Below are 19,478 nucleotides of genomic sequence, written 5' to 3' on the forward strand. Positions count from 1 at the left end.
TGAACATCTCTACTGAGAGATGTAGAATAGCACAGATCAGAAGTTCCTTAGTTCTCAGAGGCAGATGCTCACAGCAGTTGAGCATGTTTTTGTTGGTCTGTACACCATATCGTGTTTTACCAAGGGGGTTGCTAACTTGATTGAGATTCAGAAATTATCTTTGGAGTACAAATGTCCTTTAAGTCATGCTGAAGAACAGATTTATTGCTTTTATAGGCAGAACTCACAGAGTCGGCTTTGATGGTTTTTGGAAACAGTGTTTGGTTTTGTAGAAAATATTCATGGATATTTGCACTTGAAAAATGTTCAAAATTAACGAAGAGGTTTTTTAATGAAGCTGTAGCAGATGTGCTGCATGGTTGTCAGTCCCAATTTAAGCATGATGTCAAGTAGACAAAAAAAGCATTGCCATGAAGCAATGTAGGCAGCTGTGGTCTTGCTCAAATCAGAGTTTCTGTCACTGTATATTTTAATATTTGTGTGTCAGTACAGTGCTCACTTGAGCTACCGAGGTAGGGTTGTCAATTCTACTGGAGAAAATGGCTGCTATGGTAGTCCTTATGACATTATACCCTGCTGAGGACTTCCCTTTCCCAAACCCAGCCCCCTCCAAACTCCAGTGCCCAAATATCCAGAAATTTCCCAACTCAGAGCTGGCAACACTATACCAATGTCTGGGATGCTAATACTGCATACCCAGTGGACAGACAGCCTATTTGGTGCTGATAAATTATTTTTGTCATTTTGTTATGGTTTGCATTTGCTCAGGCCTCAGATTTTTCTTCAGGCACAAAAAGGAATGGGACTGTGTTTAGACTTCTGCAGTTGGCAGGCATAATGAAGTCTCTGGATTAGCCAGGCCTAGTATGAACACATGAAGCCTGGCTTCCTTGCTGGAGCTTGGTCAACAAAGCTGTACATTTTGTTTGCTACATTCCAGCTCCTCCAGGCCTCTGAGCTGGAGAGTGTACCATCCAGGTTTGGATTTTGGAGCAGCTAGTCTTTTCCTGATACTCCTCATACCTTTTTTTATACAACATCTTAATTTACTGCATTTTTAAAATTCTTGATTTGCAGTTGCCTCAGAAATGGGACTCATTGCTGGATGGTGTCAGGTGATCCATCAAGGATATGGAATGAGCATTGTGATGTAATAGTAGGATGAATGAGATCTGGGGAAACCTGGGTTCAGTGAATCATTTTGAGCCTCCCTCCCTCCCTTGCTCTAGTTAATCGTCCACATAGAGTTATTGTGAGAATAAAATGACAGAGAGGGTAACTATGTAAATAGACTCTCCTAGGTGCTCCATTTATTTTAGCTTGTAATTTTTAATTAATATTTATTTAATAAGGGACAGACAAGGATTAAATTTCCTTCTGTCTTAACCTGCTGGTTTTTGGATATTTGTTCTAACAAAATTGTTTTTAGCTGTAAATACTCTAATCTGCTTGGCGGAAGGATGAGGGAGGGATTTTTGTTATGAAATAGTTGTACAGAATAACCTTTAAATTGTTTATTTCTTTTATTTTGTATAATCCCTCATACGTATTTAATTCCCCCCTTAAATAGAATGTTACTCACATTCTATATAGACTAATCAATCATACTTTAGATGAATATTTACAAAATAATACCAGTAATAATGACTACCTTTTTAGAGGCTTCTAAGTGTTTTTACACAGTAATAGACATTTCTTATGTAACACTCAAATGTACTTTTTTTGAAATAGACCAAAGCAGGCTGTGAAAGTATTTGAGGATAATGATTTGAAGCTCACAGAGTAAATAGAAAAGAGTGTATAGTTATGTGCTCATACTAAAAGCCTATCCTTTGAGCATGTATGGTATACAGGGTAAATACTTACATGATATAAGAGCAGATATTTGAAATAATGCTGTGTAAATAGTATTCTTACCATCTCTTTCAATTTGACTTTGAAACTGCCCTATAGATCTCAACTTCATCATGGTTAAGCATGCATTTCAGGTTTGTCACTGTCATGATTGTTTCACGTGAAATTGATCTAAAGGTATGCGTATCTTACACAGCTAGATGCTCTGTACGACTTCAGTAAGGCAGCTGAATCTATCAGTATCTTGAGGGTTTCTCTGTCCCCTGACAGCCGAAGGGTTTGTTTGAACATCTTGCTTTATGAAATGCTTCCTGATCTTGTTACTAAGCAACCATTTCATGCTTTATTGAGAAGGGCATTTCTGTTCTTCTAGAGTCTGTTCCTACTGCTTCCATCATCATCTCTGTTATAAAAAAAGTGAGAGCTATATTACCTATTGTCTCCCTCTCTGCCAACAGTTATTGTAGTCTAATTTAAGACTCCCGAGGGTCATCTTGAATGTCTTGTAGAATATTTTATATCTGATGTGAATGGAGTAAGATTGTGGCTAGACACCAGCCTCTTTTAGATGTAATGAACAGTTGCCAAGGAAAAGCCCTTTGGAGTTCCTGACTCACAGAAACAATCTACTGAGTCTGACCACTTTCCTTTATGGTTGGCTTCCAGAATATGGAAAGGTTCATCACCTAGATCCTTTGTGGGATCTGTGAGAAAGCAATAAAATGAATTTATCATAAGCAACAACTCACTAAATAAGAATGTGGGAACATTAAAATCTTGGCTTCAGTTTTGCTTTGAAGTTCATAATTGCTTTAGCATCTTTTAAAAATTCTGGTTTTGATCTGAATTGCAACACTTACTTTCAGTCTCCGTCAATTTGAAACAGTAATCTTTTTCAGTATAGTGTTTTTATGTACTAATACCACAGCCTCCAGAACCCTGTTGCCTACTTCAAGGACTGAATGGATATCAGTGCCCAAATATTTTTCTGTATACCACCTCTGTTAGTCTCTTGCCATGAAAACCCCACCAGGGGTCGCCATAAGTCAGCTATGACTTGAGGGCACAACACACACATTAACTTACATAGCAGAAACTTGAAGACACGTTTTATTCGGGGATTTGTAGGTCTCCTGAATTTTAACATATTGCCATCAGATAAATTTCTATCTCTGCCTGCCCGTCTGCCTGCCTGCCTGTCTCTCTCTCTCTCTCATATGTGTACGTGCGTTTAAATATGGAGAGGAAGAGACATGAGATAATACAGAACAACTAAGATCAAAATCTTGGCGTACATTCATATGATGTCTCTTTAGTTAAAAACTAAGTTGGAACAATGGGAGAGGTTACTAAAATTATGAATGGCTGGAGATATTATATAGAATTTTCCTTCTTATCAATACTAGAACCCTCTCATGGATAGTCACTAGAAGTTGTTTTAGGCTTGTCTGATCAAAAATCGCTGGGGTTTATCTGGTCCAACTGATTTTTTAAAATGTTATTCATTACATTATTGGTAGTTTCATTCTGTTTTCATATATAGATCTAGATCTTTGCAGATAAATGGTAGAGATTCTACAGGTGCTTCAAGATCAAAGCAGGTAGAATCCTCTGACTGATGAGATGTGTCCACAGAACTAAGAAAAGTGAAATCCCTAAAACCAATCCAGAAGTGATTTGGAGCTCCCCTCCATTTCTCTGTCAACCAAAATATTCAGTCCCAGTTCATTTCAGATGGTGAACCCTAGCTAGATGTTTAAAGCTGTTATCACAGGGGGTTCAACACTATTACAAGATTTTCACATATAAAGTGCTTATCACTACTGGTTCTTCTGCATTTAGATGATGAATCACCTGACTCTTGAATACTCATTTCCTAATGTCAAAGTATGCAGCATGTTCTTTACTTTGGCAAGACTGTAAATGTGCCCCCCATTGTTTGTTTCTTCAGATGTACAATAGATAAGAAAAAGGAGCACTGTATATAGGTGGTATTTATTAATGGATACAGTCATGTATACAGAACCCTCTCTGCTTTCCTTCCTAGCCCCTATATGATTTTCTGTGCACAGTGTTTGACAGTACTGATTACAAGACACACTACTTGTCTTGTAGAAGTGAAAGAGACTGGTGATGATGAACATTATATTTAATGAATCCAGTGGATTGCAGTTGAGTAGTGTGATGCATCTTCAAAAAACAACAAAAAACTGTGTTAACAGCCTTAACCATTGGAAGGTTTTTGGGTTTTTTTGCTACTCTCTGCAAGTGGTTGAATGTTGTTCAGTTAGCATAGTGAACCATAGTGAACCATTTTGGTGTTTTCCGTACATACACTTACACTGGGTTTTCTGGATATTCGATCTATGAGGATCAGATCCATTTTGGGCCTCTATAATTCCACAGTTGAGGGATCAAATGGAAGAAGAGTCTGTTTATTTTTTCTGCGCTTAGAAAATGTCCTGTTTCTGTTGTGGGCTTTCTGGGGAACACCGTGGTTTTGTCAGTTGACGGGATTAGGACATGTAAGTTTCCTTACTTGATCAGCTCAGTACTGGCCAGTTTCATCAGTTGATGGCACCCAGGAAACTTAGGTTTTTTTAATGACATCAACCTTGCTCTGTTGCTGTTTAAAAAGGTAAAAAACACCGAAAAAGAAATGACTAAAAGGTACAGTAAGCACAGCAGGAAAGTGGGATTCAGGACTGTCTGCAGAGGTTTTGTGTTAGCCATATTGCAGTGTTTTTTCTCCAAAAGTTGCAAGGTTTTGGTTTTTTTTAAAGGCACCAACATTGCAACATTGCTATTTAGTTTTTTTTTTAATTCAGGGAAAAAACTGGATTGATTGCTATTCAACCAATCAGTATGCAGAGGGATGAAAGGGGAGGGCAAAGAGCAGGGCCAGGGTCAGGCCTCACACTGAAGAAAGCATTCAGCATTTCAAAAAAGCCCCAGTTTGACTTCGCTGGAAAAAAATATTGGGTATGTGTGCAGGGAGAAAAGCTGGGGAAAGATCAATTCTGTGGCAGATGTGGACTTTCTTTGTGCAGAATGCGAACAAGTCTGGAAAGCAGTTTGGAGACAGAATCAGGGTATTTTGACTGCATGCAGAACTCTGGAGAGAAATCGATATACTATGGGATCAGAACCAATGAAAAAGCCCAGTGCAGAAAAAACCTTTGTCATATTTCATCATGCAATATTAACTATCATAGTATTAATGTACAATGCAGTACAAAAGATATACATGTTTCCCTACATGGAGAAAAATGTAACGTATGGAGAGGTAATCTTCCTCTCTTTCTCTCTTTTCTGTCTGTTTATCTATGTCCAATAATTATTAAATCTAGTTCAATTCAAAATTACGCCTTTCTCTCTTTCCTCTCCCCTTATATTTTCTTCACAAATATTTCCCAAGATTTCTCCTCCGTATACACAGAATTTAGATCCCATAATATCATTGGGAGGTATGCATGTAAAGGCCACATGTATGTATACTCTCTGGCTTCCCTGTCTTGTCTGTTCATGTCTCCAGACTCCTAATTGGAATATTCATAGATTGGGCCATGTTAAGAATTAGATATGTTGATAACTATGGCCCTATTTACTTGAGAACAAGTCCCAGTGAATTCAGTGGAACTAGCTTTCACATAAATATGCTTGGAGCCAAGATGTAGAAATTTCTGGGGCATAAAAGAACACATTTTAAAGTACCTGGGTTACTTATGAACATTTTTTCCAAGCTTGTTAGTTTAATCACAGTTACTTGATGAACATCTTATCTACCTAACAGATAATGTAGGTTTGGTAATGTTATGGTTCCATCAGTATATACTGTTCAGTAAGATCTGAAAACATTTTTCTTACCACTTGAGGTTTTCTTTTTTAAAAAAACAAAAGAATACATGATGGTGGATTTATGTTCTCAGTTCAGAAAAGAGAATCTCACCTCTCCCCAAGTGTATGAGCCACTCTTGGCTGAGTTTTCTCAGGTAGACTGAGTAAGCAGGATGTAATCAGATGTTGACTTCCACGTGCCTGTGCCCCAGAGAAGCTCAGTCCACAGCATTCCAACCACCTTCTTACCTGAGAGATGAAGGATTCTGTGTATTCCACACTAAAGACACTAAAATTCTATGCCTAGGCAACCTAAGTTCTATACCAAAAAAAGCCAAATTCTGCAACTTGTATAAAGCTTGTACATTTATTTAAGTACTACATCTTCCTGTTTGAGGACCCTCAGCACAGTTTACAATAATTACAGAACTGCATAATGTATCTTTTTAATATATTACCCATTTTGACTGTTTTGCATAATTCTTATTTTGCTAATCATGGAAAGGATAGAAACATTGGAACAGCCCCTTCCCTGAAAATCTTATTCAGCCACTGGATTTTCAGAAGCATTGCTCACTCAGACATACCTTCATAGTCAGAAAGACTAGCTACCAGACTGTGGTTCCCAAAAAGTGAATGGTGGTATTTTTAGGAAGCTAAATTATGTGCCTAGTGTAACATTCTATGCGTTTTCTCTGTCAATTTGCTGCATGTACACAAGTCTGAGGGCTGGCAGGCTTCTGGTGGTTGAGCATAAGGTTTTTTTCCCTGTCCCTGTCTGTCTTTGCTCTGCATTGGGGGAAGATTAAATTCCATGAAGAAGAATGAAAAAACACAAAAAGATTCTTTCCCATCTACCTATCCTAGAGACTGGTCTTGGGGTAGGTGTCTGACCTTTCTGAAGTATAATGAAATAAGGGCTAGTGAGGGGTGCCATCCTGTGCCTCTGCTGAAGTGGCTGCTCCACCCATTGCAATAGACTTACAGTGAAATCCTAAGCAGAGTTACTCCAGTCTAAGTCAATTAATTTCAGTAGGCTTAGTCTGGAGTAACTCTGCTCAGGATTTCACAGTTAATGATGTTTGCATGGCTGCTTGATCATGCCTGTTTCCAAAGTATGCATGGCTTCTTCTGGTTCAGCTCCAGGAGGTAAGACAGGTGTTTTGTATGTATTTCCTTTTTTGTTTTGTGCTTTACTATTGATGATGATTATCTATTCCCCAGCCTTTAAAAATTATGAATCTCAAGTAAATGCCATGAAAAAAACATCAGAAGCTTGTATTTTCCAAGAAGAAATTTGCATGATTTCTTTTGCTTTAGGCAGTCTGTATAGTAACTCTTCTTTTCTCTCCTAACATGTTCCTGAATTTCCTGCTTCTGTGATGAATCGGCTGGTGCTGGCAAATTGTAGAGCCCATTGTGAAGAATGGCAGACCTCCAACATCACATAGCATGCACTCATTCCTTCATCAGTACACAGGATCCTTCAAAAAGCCTCCACTACGAAGGCCACACAGCGTTATAGGTGGCAGCCTTGGATCTTTCATGGCAATGCCAAGGAACGGGAGCAGACTAGGTAATACATTGCATTGATAGCTTTATATAACCAATTCTTGAAGAGAATATGTGATTGGTTCTGGCTCTTTAACAGCAAAGTCTCAGTATTATAACAACGTTTCAAATATGGCCATAAAAACAGAATTTAAGAATTTGGAATATCCCTTAAGTCTGTAATCCAAAATTCACTTGGAAGGAAACAATCAATGAAAATATTACATGTGCTCATTGAAAATCAGAGGATTCTAAACAAGGTTCACATATGAATGGCTGGCTTCTAAGAATTTAAAATATTTCCAGCCTTTAACAGACCTATTTTCCAGGGGGAAAAACGTTTGTGTGTGATATCAGCAGAATGGGACACTTCATCTCTGGATCATGAGAGTCCTGCTAGTGAGCCTACCTGCTGTCAATCAGAGTTGGCAGCCTGACCTGTTGGACATGTACAAAATAGCTGATGTGCACTGGTATTTGCCCCTGATGGATTGGCAAATTTAACCATTTATTATAAGGGGACTGCAGTTACTCAAAACCATTAATAGAATCATATGTTTGAAAAAGACTAAAAAGCCCCTTGCTGCAAGGCAGAACCATCCCTATACACAGGTCCTCTTAGTTCAGATTAGAGTGTTCCATAAGCACCAAGCCAGTGGGGCACAGTGCAGGCTAGAATCTTGGATAACTCGGTCCAATCCCCACTCTGCTATGGGAGCTTGCCTGGAAACGTAACTTAACCTCACAGAGATGTTGTTTTGAAGATAGGTAGATGAGGGGACAGCAATGTGATAAGCCACGTCGGGTCCCATTTAGAAAGAGGTGGGGTATAAATAGAAAATAACAGCCCTTGCACAGCAGAAAGATGTCATGGAACAAATAGATTCAGAAACAAATGCTTCTGTAAGTGCCCAAATATGTAACCTTTTGTCCTGTTAAAAATGAAAATTGCATTTGTTACCATCACCCTTTAGGATGTTTCCTGAAATCAAGTGCTGGAATAAGATGCAGGTGAACATGGTGGCTAAATGGATCCAAATTGAAAACAGAATATCACTATTGGCTTCTCGTGCTAAAAGGTTTAGGATTTAATATCATATATTAGAAAAAAATAACACAGAATTGGACTTTAAGCTCATTTAGGCTAGAGAAGATAGCTGTGAAAAGCATTTGCACAGAATTTATAACAGATCTCCTCTTTTCATTCTTCTTCCTAAGTCTGTGTATGATTTTTGCAATTATTATGTTTTCTGCATCAATTGCATGCTTTTATGTCACTGAAGCCTTGGAATATCCTTTAAATATTCATGAATGCAGATTTCTTTCCCCCTGTGTTCGTGGAGAAATTACCTGGCAAGCTTGCCTATTGCTTCAGATTAAGTCTCCCAGGGGTATAAATTTGTGTCAGTAAGCTCATGGTAGATAAATCTTTCCTGTGATCAGAGTAGTTTTGTATTATAAGCAGAGTATGTTGGACTTCGTATGGTTCATTTCCTTTATCTGTTACTGTTCAGTTGGTTTGGGTGCATTAGATATATTTGAATAACAGCTTGGGTATAATTTGATCACAATTTATTATGCAGGGCTTTGTATTAATTAAAAGGTCAATGCATTTTTGTTATGCCTTTCAAGTAAAACCAGAAAAATTATATTTAAGACTACAAAAATTTCTGCAAACACAGGCAAATCCAGCTCAACAGACAACAGCAGTCATTATGCTTAATTTGTGCTGATCTGGAAGCTTTAGAACTGTAATTGCCAAATGAATACCATTACTCACAGAGGAATCTTTTGTGCTCTCACGAATGAAGTGACTTGATATTCTGTTGTCAGCAGGTCTAAGATCAACAAATTAAGCTCCAGTAATAGTTTTACCATTTCATGAATAATTTGAGTAACTGATTAAAGTGTATAAGTTGCGCATGCGTGCACAAGCGCGCACACAAATATAATACACGCCTTCGCATTTTATAGCCTTAAAAGTCTCAGTTTGTACACTTTGTGTCTATTTTAGATTTAAGTAAAATACCAGAAAAATTCTTAGCTATGGTTGGAAATAGCTAAATATCTCAAAGCAAGTTGTGTAAACTTCTTAACCTGGAGGAACATTTAAAGGAAGCTCTGCATAAGCATCTATATCTTGATGTATTGTCGAAGGCTTTCACGGCCGGAGAACGATGGTTGTTGTGGGTTTTCCGGGCTGTATTGCCGTAGTCTTGGCATTGTAGTTCCTGACGTTTCGCCAGCAGTTGTGGCTGGCATCTTCAGAGGTGTAGCACCAAAAGACAGAGATCTCTCAGTGTCCAGCCACAGCTGCTGGCGAAACGTCAGGAACTACAATGCCAAGACCACGGCAATACAGCCCGGAAAACCCACAACAACCATCTGTATCTTGATTGAAATATTGTAGCCCTCAAGAGTCCTTCCTGTTTTCCATCCTTATTATGGTTGGAATGCAGCTATTTTGTGTTTTAAGTCAAGTCAAATAATACATGTCTTAAGCCTGAGTCCAGCATAGAGAATCAGGAAGTAGTGTGATCCCTGACCCGCCCTAAACTCAAATTAACTTGTATTGTTAATGACATGTCATTGCTGCATAGACCCAACTACATGCAATACCTTCTTTACTTTCTCTCACTAACTTTGCTGGGAAAGCCTAGAAGCCTAGAGTGTTAGTCTATATGTATATACACATTAGTTATATACTAGGTAGGATGGTGCAGTTTTTCTGTATTGATTCATATTGGGTTGGAACCAGCCAGCTTTTGCAGTCAGTCTCACTTAATTCCTCTCCTTACTGTAGCCCCTGTCACACATGACTTTCATCCATGCGGGTCACATGAATCCTGGCATAGCCTTTTCATGATCAAAGGAAAAGACGCCTTTCTTTCTCACAAGTGGAAAAGCTGGTTGGATCTGTGGTAAAATGACCCTGCATTGCCATATTTTTATTGCAAGAAATGAGGAAATTACTTGGCTGACCCCTGTCTCAAGCTGGTTAGACCTCTGTAAGATCACTTCTCCCTTCTGTCCTGACCATTCCCTTTCACAAACAAACTTTATTCTTCACTGCCACCAGCAACATTGCAGTGTGACAGCCTGCAATCAGACTCTCCGTTCAAGTTCAGAATCCCCTCCTTATTTCAGCCACCGTGGACGTAGGGGAAGACTTTGGGAATCTAGCTTGTTAGAGATATTCTCAACTAGGCAGTCTAATACTTTGCAACCATGGACAAACCCTCATGCTTATCAAAGACAAAATAAATTCAGTTTCAGAAAAAGAAAAATCCATCTTAAGTATCTAAGCAGTTATTTGTACATCAAGTAAAAGTATACAGTTAGATAGCAAAAGACTACAAGCATCTGAGTACAGGAAAAATCAAGTAGGTATAAATGCCTAGGTTCCCTAGGTTTAAAACTTATTTCTTTTATGTTAATGTTATTTCTAATGTTGTGTTATTTCTTTTCTGTTAAAACTTATTTCTTTTATGTTAATGACTTTTGTTGTTTGGGCATTTTTCATCATCTTTCTCCATCTGATCACCTCTTTTTCAGTTCATGTGCCTGTATGTGTCTCTCAGAGTTCCCATGAAGTTTCTCTCAGTGGCTCTTCCCCCACTTCTTAAAGGGAGAACTTCCTTTAAGTACACCAAAACTTTCCTCCCTTTGGAGATTCACCAGGTAGAAAATGAAGAAGACTAAAGCATTCTGGTAACTCTGAGGCTTAGGTCTCCAGTTCTTATGTGCTTTCAGCCCACATATTCTGGCTCTCCTTTGTCTTTTAGGTCTTCATTCATTATCACAGAAATAGCTACTCTGCCAACTTCTTTGGCATGAAATTTTGCAAGATTCAGGATTTGAAAAGGGAGAGGGAAACTAGCTTTCTTTTGATTAGACTGTCTGAGCTTAACCCATGACCATTCACCAGATCAAATGTAAAATTCACACAACAACAACAACAATAAAGAAAATTCTTTCACAGGTACTTGAAGTATCTTATTACCATAGGATTAAGTCTATTGGTTCTATTTGCCTTCTTGGTTCTGCTTGCCTACTATATGAATAAGGCTACACTGATCATATATTAAATAATTTTTTTTCAAAATATATCATAGTCCTGCTTTTCCATATTATTCTCTAAGGATTTTTTTTTCAGCTGTAGGTATGTTGTCTTAATAATAGAATTTGTTTCATTTTGGATTTTCGTGTGGTTTGTTTCCTATATAGCACTTATGTTTTGAAAAGGAGTGACAATCAGTGTCACATCTAAACATATAGTTGCTTTTAAAATCGAAACCAATACTTTAAAGATTTAAAATGACCAGTTCGCTTTTTTTCTTTGAATATTTGTGTATGATATATGTATTCTGTTGTTTCTGCTGAATACTCATGCTGAAAAGGACATATTTATAGACTCTTCTACCTTAAATAATCTTTTTAATAAAAGCCAGAGCCAGTGTGGTATAATGGTAGTGTTGAACTAGGATCTGGGAGATCCAGTTTGAATCCTCACTCTGCCATGAAAGTTTGAGCACACATTCTCTTCCTAACCTACCTCACAGGGTTGTTGTGAGGATAAAATGGAGAGCGAGATAATGTTGTATCTTCATTGGGGATATAAATGAAAGAAATAAACAATAAATCTGAACATTTCCTAATTTGTTATCTAAATGTGACTTGTAAATTTAATGATAAATATTAGGATCACTGGCATTTCCCAGTATGCTTCAAAGATGTTAAAATATTAATAAATGTCGCACTCAGAGTTCCATCACTTTGCTTGAAAAGTCCTATTTACTCACTGTTAAGCAAAAGAACTCTTTTAAAGTTTCCTTGACTGTTCAGTTTGAAATACATACGTACATATATATTTATGTTGGTTTTCAAATACTAGCAAATTGAAAAGGTCTTAATTAAAAGTAGAAATGGAATAAAGTAACTAGAAATAAAATGTTGGCATTGTTTAATGCTTTGGAATGTGCTAATGTTATGAACAATCTAAGTGATTAAAAAAGATAATGAGTATTGTTTCAGCTGGCTCCAAGATTCTTGGTGAGTAGTAAAGAGAGAGTGTTTAAGTAATAATTATTGTTTTTTTAAAATTTAGACATTGTACATGAAAATCTGAAAATGGGATCAGATGGAGAAAGTGATCAAGCTTCTGGAACATCTTCTGATGAAGTCCAGTCTCCTACAGGTGTTTGCCTCAGAAATCGGATACACAGGCGGATTTCTATGGAGGTAATCTAGTTTCCTGCGAGAAAGTGCTCCACTAATAAGAGTTCTGGAATCAGTGTTTCATTTTGAACTAATTTATTTCTGGTCTGCTTTTTAAAAGTAAATCTGTTGTTCATCAGCATAATTGAGATAGCATTTATTGAAGTAGAAATGAATTTAGTATGATAAAAATTCAGGTGTACTCTCTGTGCTGACAATTTTCACAAGTCACCTAGTTCTTGTGATTAGTGTGAGAACTCATAAGGAAATTCCAAAGTTGGCCGGAAACGGTAAATTTCTCATATTCCTCCTTAGAAGGCAAGGCAAAACCAACTTGGGTATTCTCTTCCAGAAAAGAGTTCCCTCTCCTTGATTGTTGCCCAGCAGTGTAAGTTTTGGAGCCTCACCCCCCCCATACTTGGTTTGATTTAGTTTCACTTTTCTTCCATAGACCATAATGATCACAGCTGCCACACATCCCTGAAATATCACCCATACTAGCTAGCCCATTGGCCCAACCACACTTAATATCTTGGACTTGAAAGAATGAACAGTAGATAACTCCAAACCTCTTAGAATTCAGCTGAGATTCAGACAAAAGGGCCAAAAGATTGCCAGTCTGAAGAGAAGAAAATCCCTCTTTCCTCCAATGCCAGGTACTCTAGACTAAATTTTTTCCTTGTCATCATCCAAAGGTGCTTGTACCCTAAAACTACCTAGGCTAACAAATCCTTGTGACAAGACCTCAGAGGATGCAGTAGTCCAGTCTCAGAGGATGCAGTAGTCCAGTCACAGAGTCATTTTTTTACATGTACACCAAACTGAAGGTGAAGAGCAGTACAACCAAGAGCAGTGGGACTTTTGTCTTAAGGGGTGAATTGCTATAAGGGCTCAAGTGATTGGAAACTATGGCAAGAACATTACTTTGGATTGCAGTACCAATGTAATGATCCCACACAGATGTTTCAAGCATGCTACATGTTTGATAGCCAAATTCTTTCCTCTAATTTGATTCACTGAATGTCCAGGGATCAGACTGACACTTTAACAGTGTTTATGACCATAAATTGGAGACTTAGCCATATCTAGTGAAACAGATGCTAAATGAAAAGCACATACTGGAAATAGCATGTAGGTACAAATGTGAAAACAGAAACATGGGTTGTGCATAAACAGCCATGTTCTGTTATGTGAAGGTCAAGGTTTACTGAGTAAATCAACTGAGTACCAACAGAATTGTAACATGTGAGGCAGAAGATGCGTTCCTACTCCAGGGTATGCTCCATGGCATAATTGAACTGCCCTGCCATGTGCTCAGTGTGTGTGTTCTTGAGATCCTATGCACATCCTCAGGTGCATATCTGAGCTTTCTCCTTCCTCTTTCTGCAAAGCACTGCTTGCTCAGCTGCTAGTGTGTACAAACATCCTCTGTCTCCTAGACTGGTAAATATCACTCAACCCTGAATCTCCTATCCCCTTTCCTCCCTGTTTCTTCTTTCCCTGTTTTCTCCCTTTGTGTGTATGTTGTATGTGGTTTCTCGTGTTTGTTTTTGCTGCCCTTTTAATAAAAACTGTTCCTGTTGAACAGCCGCCTGGTTCTTTCAGAGGGTTTTCTAAGGGAACAATCCTGGTGTACATTGGTGGAGATCCCGCTAGTTATCCCCTCTTGCTGCTTCTCCTTGTGTACTAATTCCCCCAACTCACAAAGAACCCCCCTCCATTTGGGTAACAACACTGGAGGTAAAATTGTTGTTCTTCCATGCACGGATATGTTCAAGAGGAACAATATCTTATAAACATTTGATTTGGAGCCAGATCTTTGCCTGGTTATTAGTAGGGGCGTGCACCTCCCCAAAATGGGTAAATCCAATCTTTTTACCAGATCAGAAAAAAAATTAGGAATTACCTGAATTCTGAATTCATTCTCTAATTTGGTTTGGGTGTTGGGTGTTGCTGAAAAATTCGGCCATTGTTTTCTATGGGAAAATCACTCTGGGAGATATCCAATGGGCAGGATAGGTCATTTTTAAACCAAACATCACCTAATTTGGAGAACACCTACTGCTTACTGTTCTCTAAAGATACCCCAAGTTTTATGAAGATTGGACCCCGGGGCCCAATTTTATGGGCCCCCAAAGAAGGCGGCCCCACCCACTCCCCATTATTCCCCCCTAACTGGTTATAGTCCTCTTCTGATTCAGAATGTGTTTGCTTCCAGTGACTCTGCAGGTATAGCTAAAGTAAGCGGAAGTGGGAGCAAGCAAAGAGTTGCTTGGCCTTCACTCTTCACTTTGGGGTTGTCCCAGGGCATTTACTGACATATCTGGGGTGCACGGGCAAAACATAATACATCAGTAGACACGTAGCCTTCCACCAAGAACACATGGTCTTGGTCCAGATGTCCAAAATTATGATTTAACAGCATTTTGAAATCTTAAAGCATGAGATTAAGTGGTATGAATATCCCTGATTAGTGCAGTGCTAAGTTTGGTCATCAGGTTCAGAATGTGATGTGTCAGTGTGTGGAAAAGAGCATTCCTAAAAGGAATCTACTGTTAATGAGTAAAGTATGAACTTCCCACTCTCACTCTTTCATCCATTTTCTCTGTATACTTGCTCTTAGCCAAAAGGCTGAGAGGCGATATTCAGGTTGCTGAATCAGCTATTCAGTCTCCAGGGTAGTAGCTTAGTATCACGTTAACATCTTGAAAAGATGCCACCCAATTTGGTGCCATTAACCCTGCAGTGTTCCTCCACAGCTGCCATTTACTGTCCTATGTCCTGTGGGAAACTTATAAAATCAACAAGAACTAGATAGCTATAGCATTATAACCATATATGTATTAGGTCCTCTGAATTCCCAGCTTTCGCTTTTAGCCTTTTTTGTTTCTGAGAGGCATCATTTCCCTTCTAGTTCTGCAGTGAAAGAGGCTAAAGACTTTAAAAATAAAGTTGGAAATTCAGAGAACTTAATAGGCTAGGGAAACCAACTGTCTGAAAGCCCTGCTGCCGTGCTGAATTGGCAGCCACTGCAGAAACAGGAAAACTACAGAGAATCTTGCTTTGTAAGAAGACCCCATGTCCCATGTCATACGGGTAAACCACTTTTTGAAACCTCTCAAAAGCAGGTTGTGATATGGCATGGAAATCAGCTGTTGTAAGAAAAAAAATCCCACTGAGCTTGCCCAAGCTCTTAGGTATGCCTAAAGTAGCTCTTTAGATTCTTTCCTAGATCATGCCTTTCCTTTTGAATGTTCAGGGACTCCATCTGAACACATTTGAGCTAAACAAAAAACTAAATACTTGGGAGCTAAAATGCTCAAACACATATGATCAGTTGGAGCTCAGGAGTTTGGCAAGCATATTTAAAGGGCACCATGTTTCTTGTCTATGGGCTTTAGAGAAATGAAAATTGCAAAGATTTATCAGCAGCCTGGAAAAGTAGGGATTATGCTTGGGGAAAAGTTAATGTGGCTTTCAGCGTGGTATGTAAAAGCCCAGTGCTTGTTCCATCTATTACTCTGGAGGCTTTTATTTAAAACTGCTGACTAATCCACCTAATACTTCAGAAACTAAGTACAATAGAAAGCTCTTGACTTTAGCTTTTCTCTCTTCCTGTTGTAACAAACAGAATCTTTTATAACAATGAACAAAGGGAGGAAAGATGACTTGATTTCCTTTATTTATAGGACTCATTATGAATGTACCTGGCATAAACTGTAGCAAAACTGAAGATGATATCATTAGTGGGTTTTATTTATATTTACGGTTGGTTTCACTGTAAACCGTCAAAGTTGCTTGTTCAAAAAATATTCATGTGGTTGGATCTGGCAACAACACTTGTGGAAGGACTTGGTGGAGCAGACCTTTCCCTCATCTTCCCTAAGTAGTCAGTCTGCTGTTTGTTCTGACAATTCTCAGGAGGACATCAGAAGCAAAATGCACCTTAGTACAGGAGGCTATATTAACAAGGGGAAGTCAGATAAATCACTGCCTCCTTTGCTGACATAAGCTGCCCAAGGCATTAAACAGTGTCATGTGTCATTTTTCTAAATTGATAAAAAAATTAACTTCCTCCACGATGAAAGCATTACTCATTCCCATTAACTAAGTGTGTTCCTGACACGGCATGATGATACAGTAAGCCAACAAATAGTGTAACATGATTCATGGTGGAAAATTGTCTGGCTCTTGCACTTAGATAAGTAGTTTTAGGGTTTAAATGTCTTTATTTGGGCATATTGTTCTTCTGTTTCTTACAGTGTATATCACTTTTCAAACAAGTTGACCAGCAGAACAGGAAAAAAGCACAGAAGCTTCAAATCTAAAAAATGGGTTCTGTTCACAGGCTATCCTTCTGTTGGCATTTTCATCTTAGGAGTAGGTTGCCTAGTACTTGTATGAGAATTGTAACACTGATAGAGCTCTGTAGAGCTCCAAAGATGCTTTTGCACTTCTGCAAGTAGGACTATTATGAGTACTTCTATTAATTTATATAATGCCGTATGCATTGTACTTTAAAAAATAAAATGGGTCCTTTTTCTGAGGAAAATGAAATCTAGAATTTGCCATTATGGAGTGAAGGATAAAGAGAGAGAATATGCATACATTCTAATTGTTCATGCTTGGGCTTTGTTCCATCTCTTTTAATGAAAATAATGGATTGTGCCAAATAGATGTTCAGGAAGAGGTAGATTTTTAAGAGGGATTTGAAGGAAGTACAAGAGCTAGCATCATGTAGATGGTCCAGGAAGCAATTGCAGTCATAATGAGCAACAAGCAAGATAGGACTTGGGCGTGGAGGGGAGGCATACTCTGGTTAAACCCATGAGCCTACATTTGTATGTCATGGATAACCAGTGCTGGTATTCAGCTATGATTCTCAATATAAGAAGGGAGGAAGGGGGCAGTGGCTCAGTGACAGAGAATCTGCTTTGTATGTATAAGGTCCCAGCCAGGTTCAGTTACTGGCATCTCCTGTTAAAAAGCATTAGATGACATGAAAAACATCTGCCTGAAAATCTGGAGAGCCATTGCCCGTCAGAGTAAACAATACTGTCCTTGATAGACCGGTGCTCTGGTTTAGTCTAAGGCAACTTCTTGTGTTCAACAAGTTAGGTCTGTGCACATCTGTACTCAGGGGCAATTAAATATGTTTTCTGAATGAAAGCTATATGTATACAAAAGACTGGAGCATTTATATTAAGGAAGGCTGAAAGAAAAAAGCAATCATGTTGTGTAAACATTAACTCAAAACAGTTGGTTAAAATACTTGGCAAGGGTTCAATGAAATTTATAATGATTTGCTTACCAGAAATTGAAGTTATAAGCATTATTATTTCTCCAAGATTGTAAAAGTTGCCATACTTTGGAGTTTTTTCAAACTGTGTATCATTTGGTTTCAAGTGTTTCAGCTCTGTCATATTTGAAGCGGTACCACAATTTAATCAGACAGCTGTCAAGGAGGAAGGAAAAGGGGGCCAGGATTGGAGAAAGAGCTTGTGCAATACAGCATCACATAATACATCCTGAAAATCTTGTTGGTCTCTAAGGTGTCACTGGACTCAAATCCAATTGTTCTACTTCCAAAGTTTGATAAACTTTAGCCTGGATGGTAAGGGGAAACATAACAAATTCCAGATTTGAGCTTTCTTATGTCACAACAAACTCTTATTGTTGGTAACCAGAGAATTGATACTCTTGTTTCGCTCCTGATTTTGAATTCATGTGAAGCTTTATAAGCTTTATGGGCCTTGAGGTATGTCGGGGACAAAGCAGTAATATTTTGTTTCCTTATGCCCCACTGTATTGATTCTTGGTGCATATTGGTTAAAATCAAAAGTGCTGAATTTTTTAGTAAATCAATATGAGGTGGGTGAAACTGAAATCATCTATGGACCCTTTAATAGTTTTTATAATGTTGAGAATTGTAGCTGTTTTAAAATAGACGTTTCTGATTCTTGTGAGTGTAATATACACTTGCAAATATGAGGGCGATGTGTTGAGAAGAGTATTGGAAAAGAAACAGGAACACAAACTATGTTGGATTTTTAATGTTATATTTTTATACTTTTCTCTTAATTTTAAGATGTGTGCATTTGTCATCATGAGTTGCTTTGAAGTACATGTTAGCAAGTAGTATATATGTTAGGTTCACTGAGGTAGGCCAGTTCCCCTGTTCTTCTGCAGCTCTACTTGGCTTGATTTTCTTTTGGTTGTAATGTTTGTATCTTCTTCCACATAATTTTAGCAGTTTTGTCTTTTGTTTAGCATTACTTAGGAGTCAAAGGATAAGAAGTCAGGTTCTTATACAGGCTAAAAATTAAACGGCAGTAAGCAAAAAGTAGGAATAAGACAGTTTTTCAAACAGAGGGAGCTACCCTTTGGAGTCCCACAGGAATTGATGTTGAAATGGGTTGCCAAGTCCCCCAGGGGGCAAAATTGGAACAGGAGGACAGTGGGAACTTACCCCTCACACACGCATTCCCACACACCACCCATCATGCTGGAAAACACTGTCATTTCACTGCCAGTGGACATAGAGATGGTCACCAGCACAAATAGTTTTAAAGACAGATTAGACAGGTTTTATAGTTACTACTAGCCATGATAACTACAGGGAACCTACATATCTAGAGATGGTAAAATTCTGAGTAGCAGTGCTAGAAGGCAACATCAGGGAAAGGCTTGGCCTCTGCATCCTGTTTGTTGGGGTTGGCCGCAATGTGAAACAAGATAATGGACTTGGTGGGCCACCAGTCTGATCCAGCAGTCTACCTCTTATGTTCATGTGAAATTCTTATACGGTGAACATTATGTTTCAAGCCTGTTTGGTCAGAGTTTGTCTTTCTGTAAGTTTTGTAAATACCAAACTTTTAAGCAGAACAAACATTTTTATTGCTGGGGATAGTTGTAGAGATTCAGTGCATTACATGTTCAACAGCTAGATGCCTCAACCGTTCATGAGGCTTTTTGCAAATTATGTCACTTTGAATTTATCACACTAATCAGTTTGTATT

At 38.4% G+C, this 19,478-nt stretch overlaps 1 protein-coding gene across 2 annotated transcripts in view; it reads left to right on the forward strand.

The window, feature by feature from the left end:
- Positions 1 to 19,478, forward strand: part of CDK17 (cyclin dependent kinase 17) — a 104,335-nt gene that overhangs the window by 44,885 nt on the left and 39,972 nt on the right. For both annotated transcript variants that reach the window (XM_054988470.1, XM_054988471.1), the window contains exons 3-4: positions 7,103 to 7,267; positions 12,350 to 12,483. In XM_054988470.1, coding sequence (XP_054844445.1) covers positions 7,103 to 7,267; positions 12,350 to 12,483 — 299 coding nt within the window. The remainder of the gene's footprint in view (positions 1 to 7,102; positions 7,268 to 12,349; positions 12,484 to 19,478) is intronic.

This window comes from Eublepharis macularius, chromosome 9 (assembly GCF_028583425.1).
Source record: "Eublepharis macularius isolate TG4126 chromosome 9, MPM_Emac_v1.0, whole genome shotgun sequence".
In the NCBI taxonomy this organism is placed as follows: Eukaryota; Metazoa; Chordata; class Lepidosauria; order Squamata; family Eublepharidae; genus Eublepharis; species Eublepharis macularius.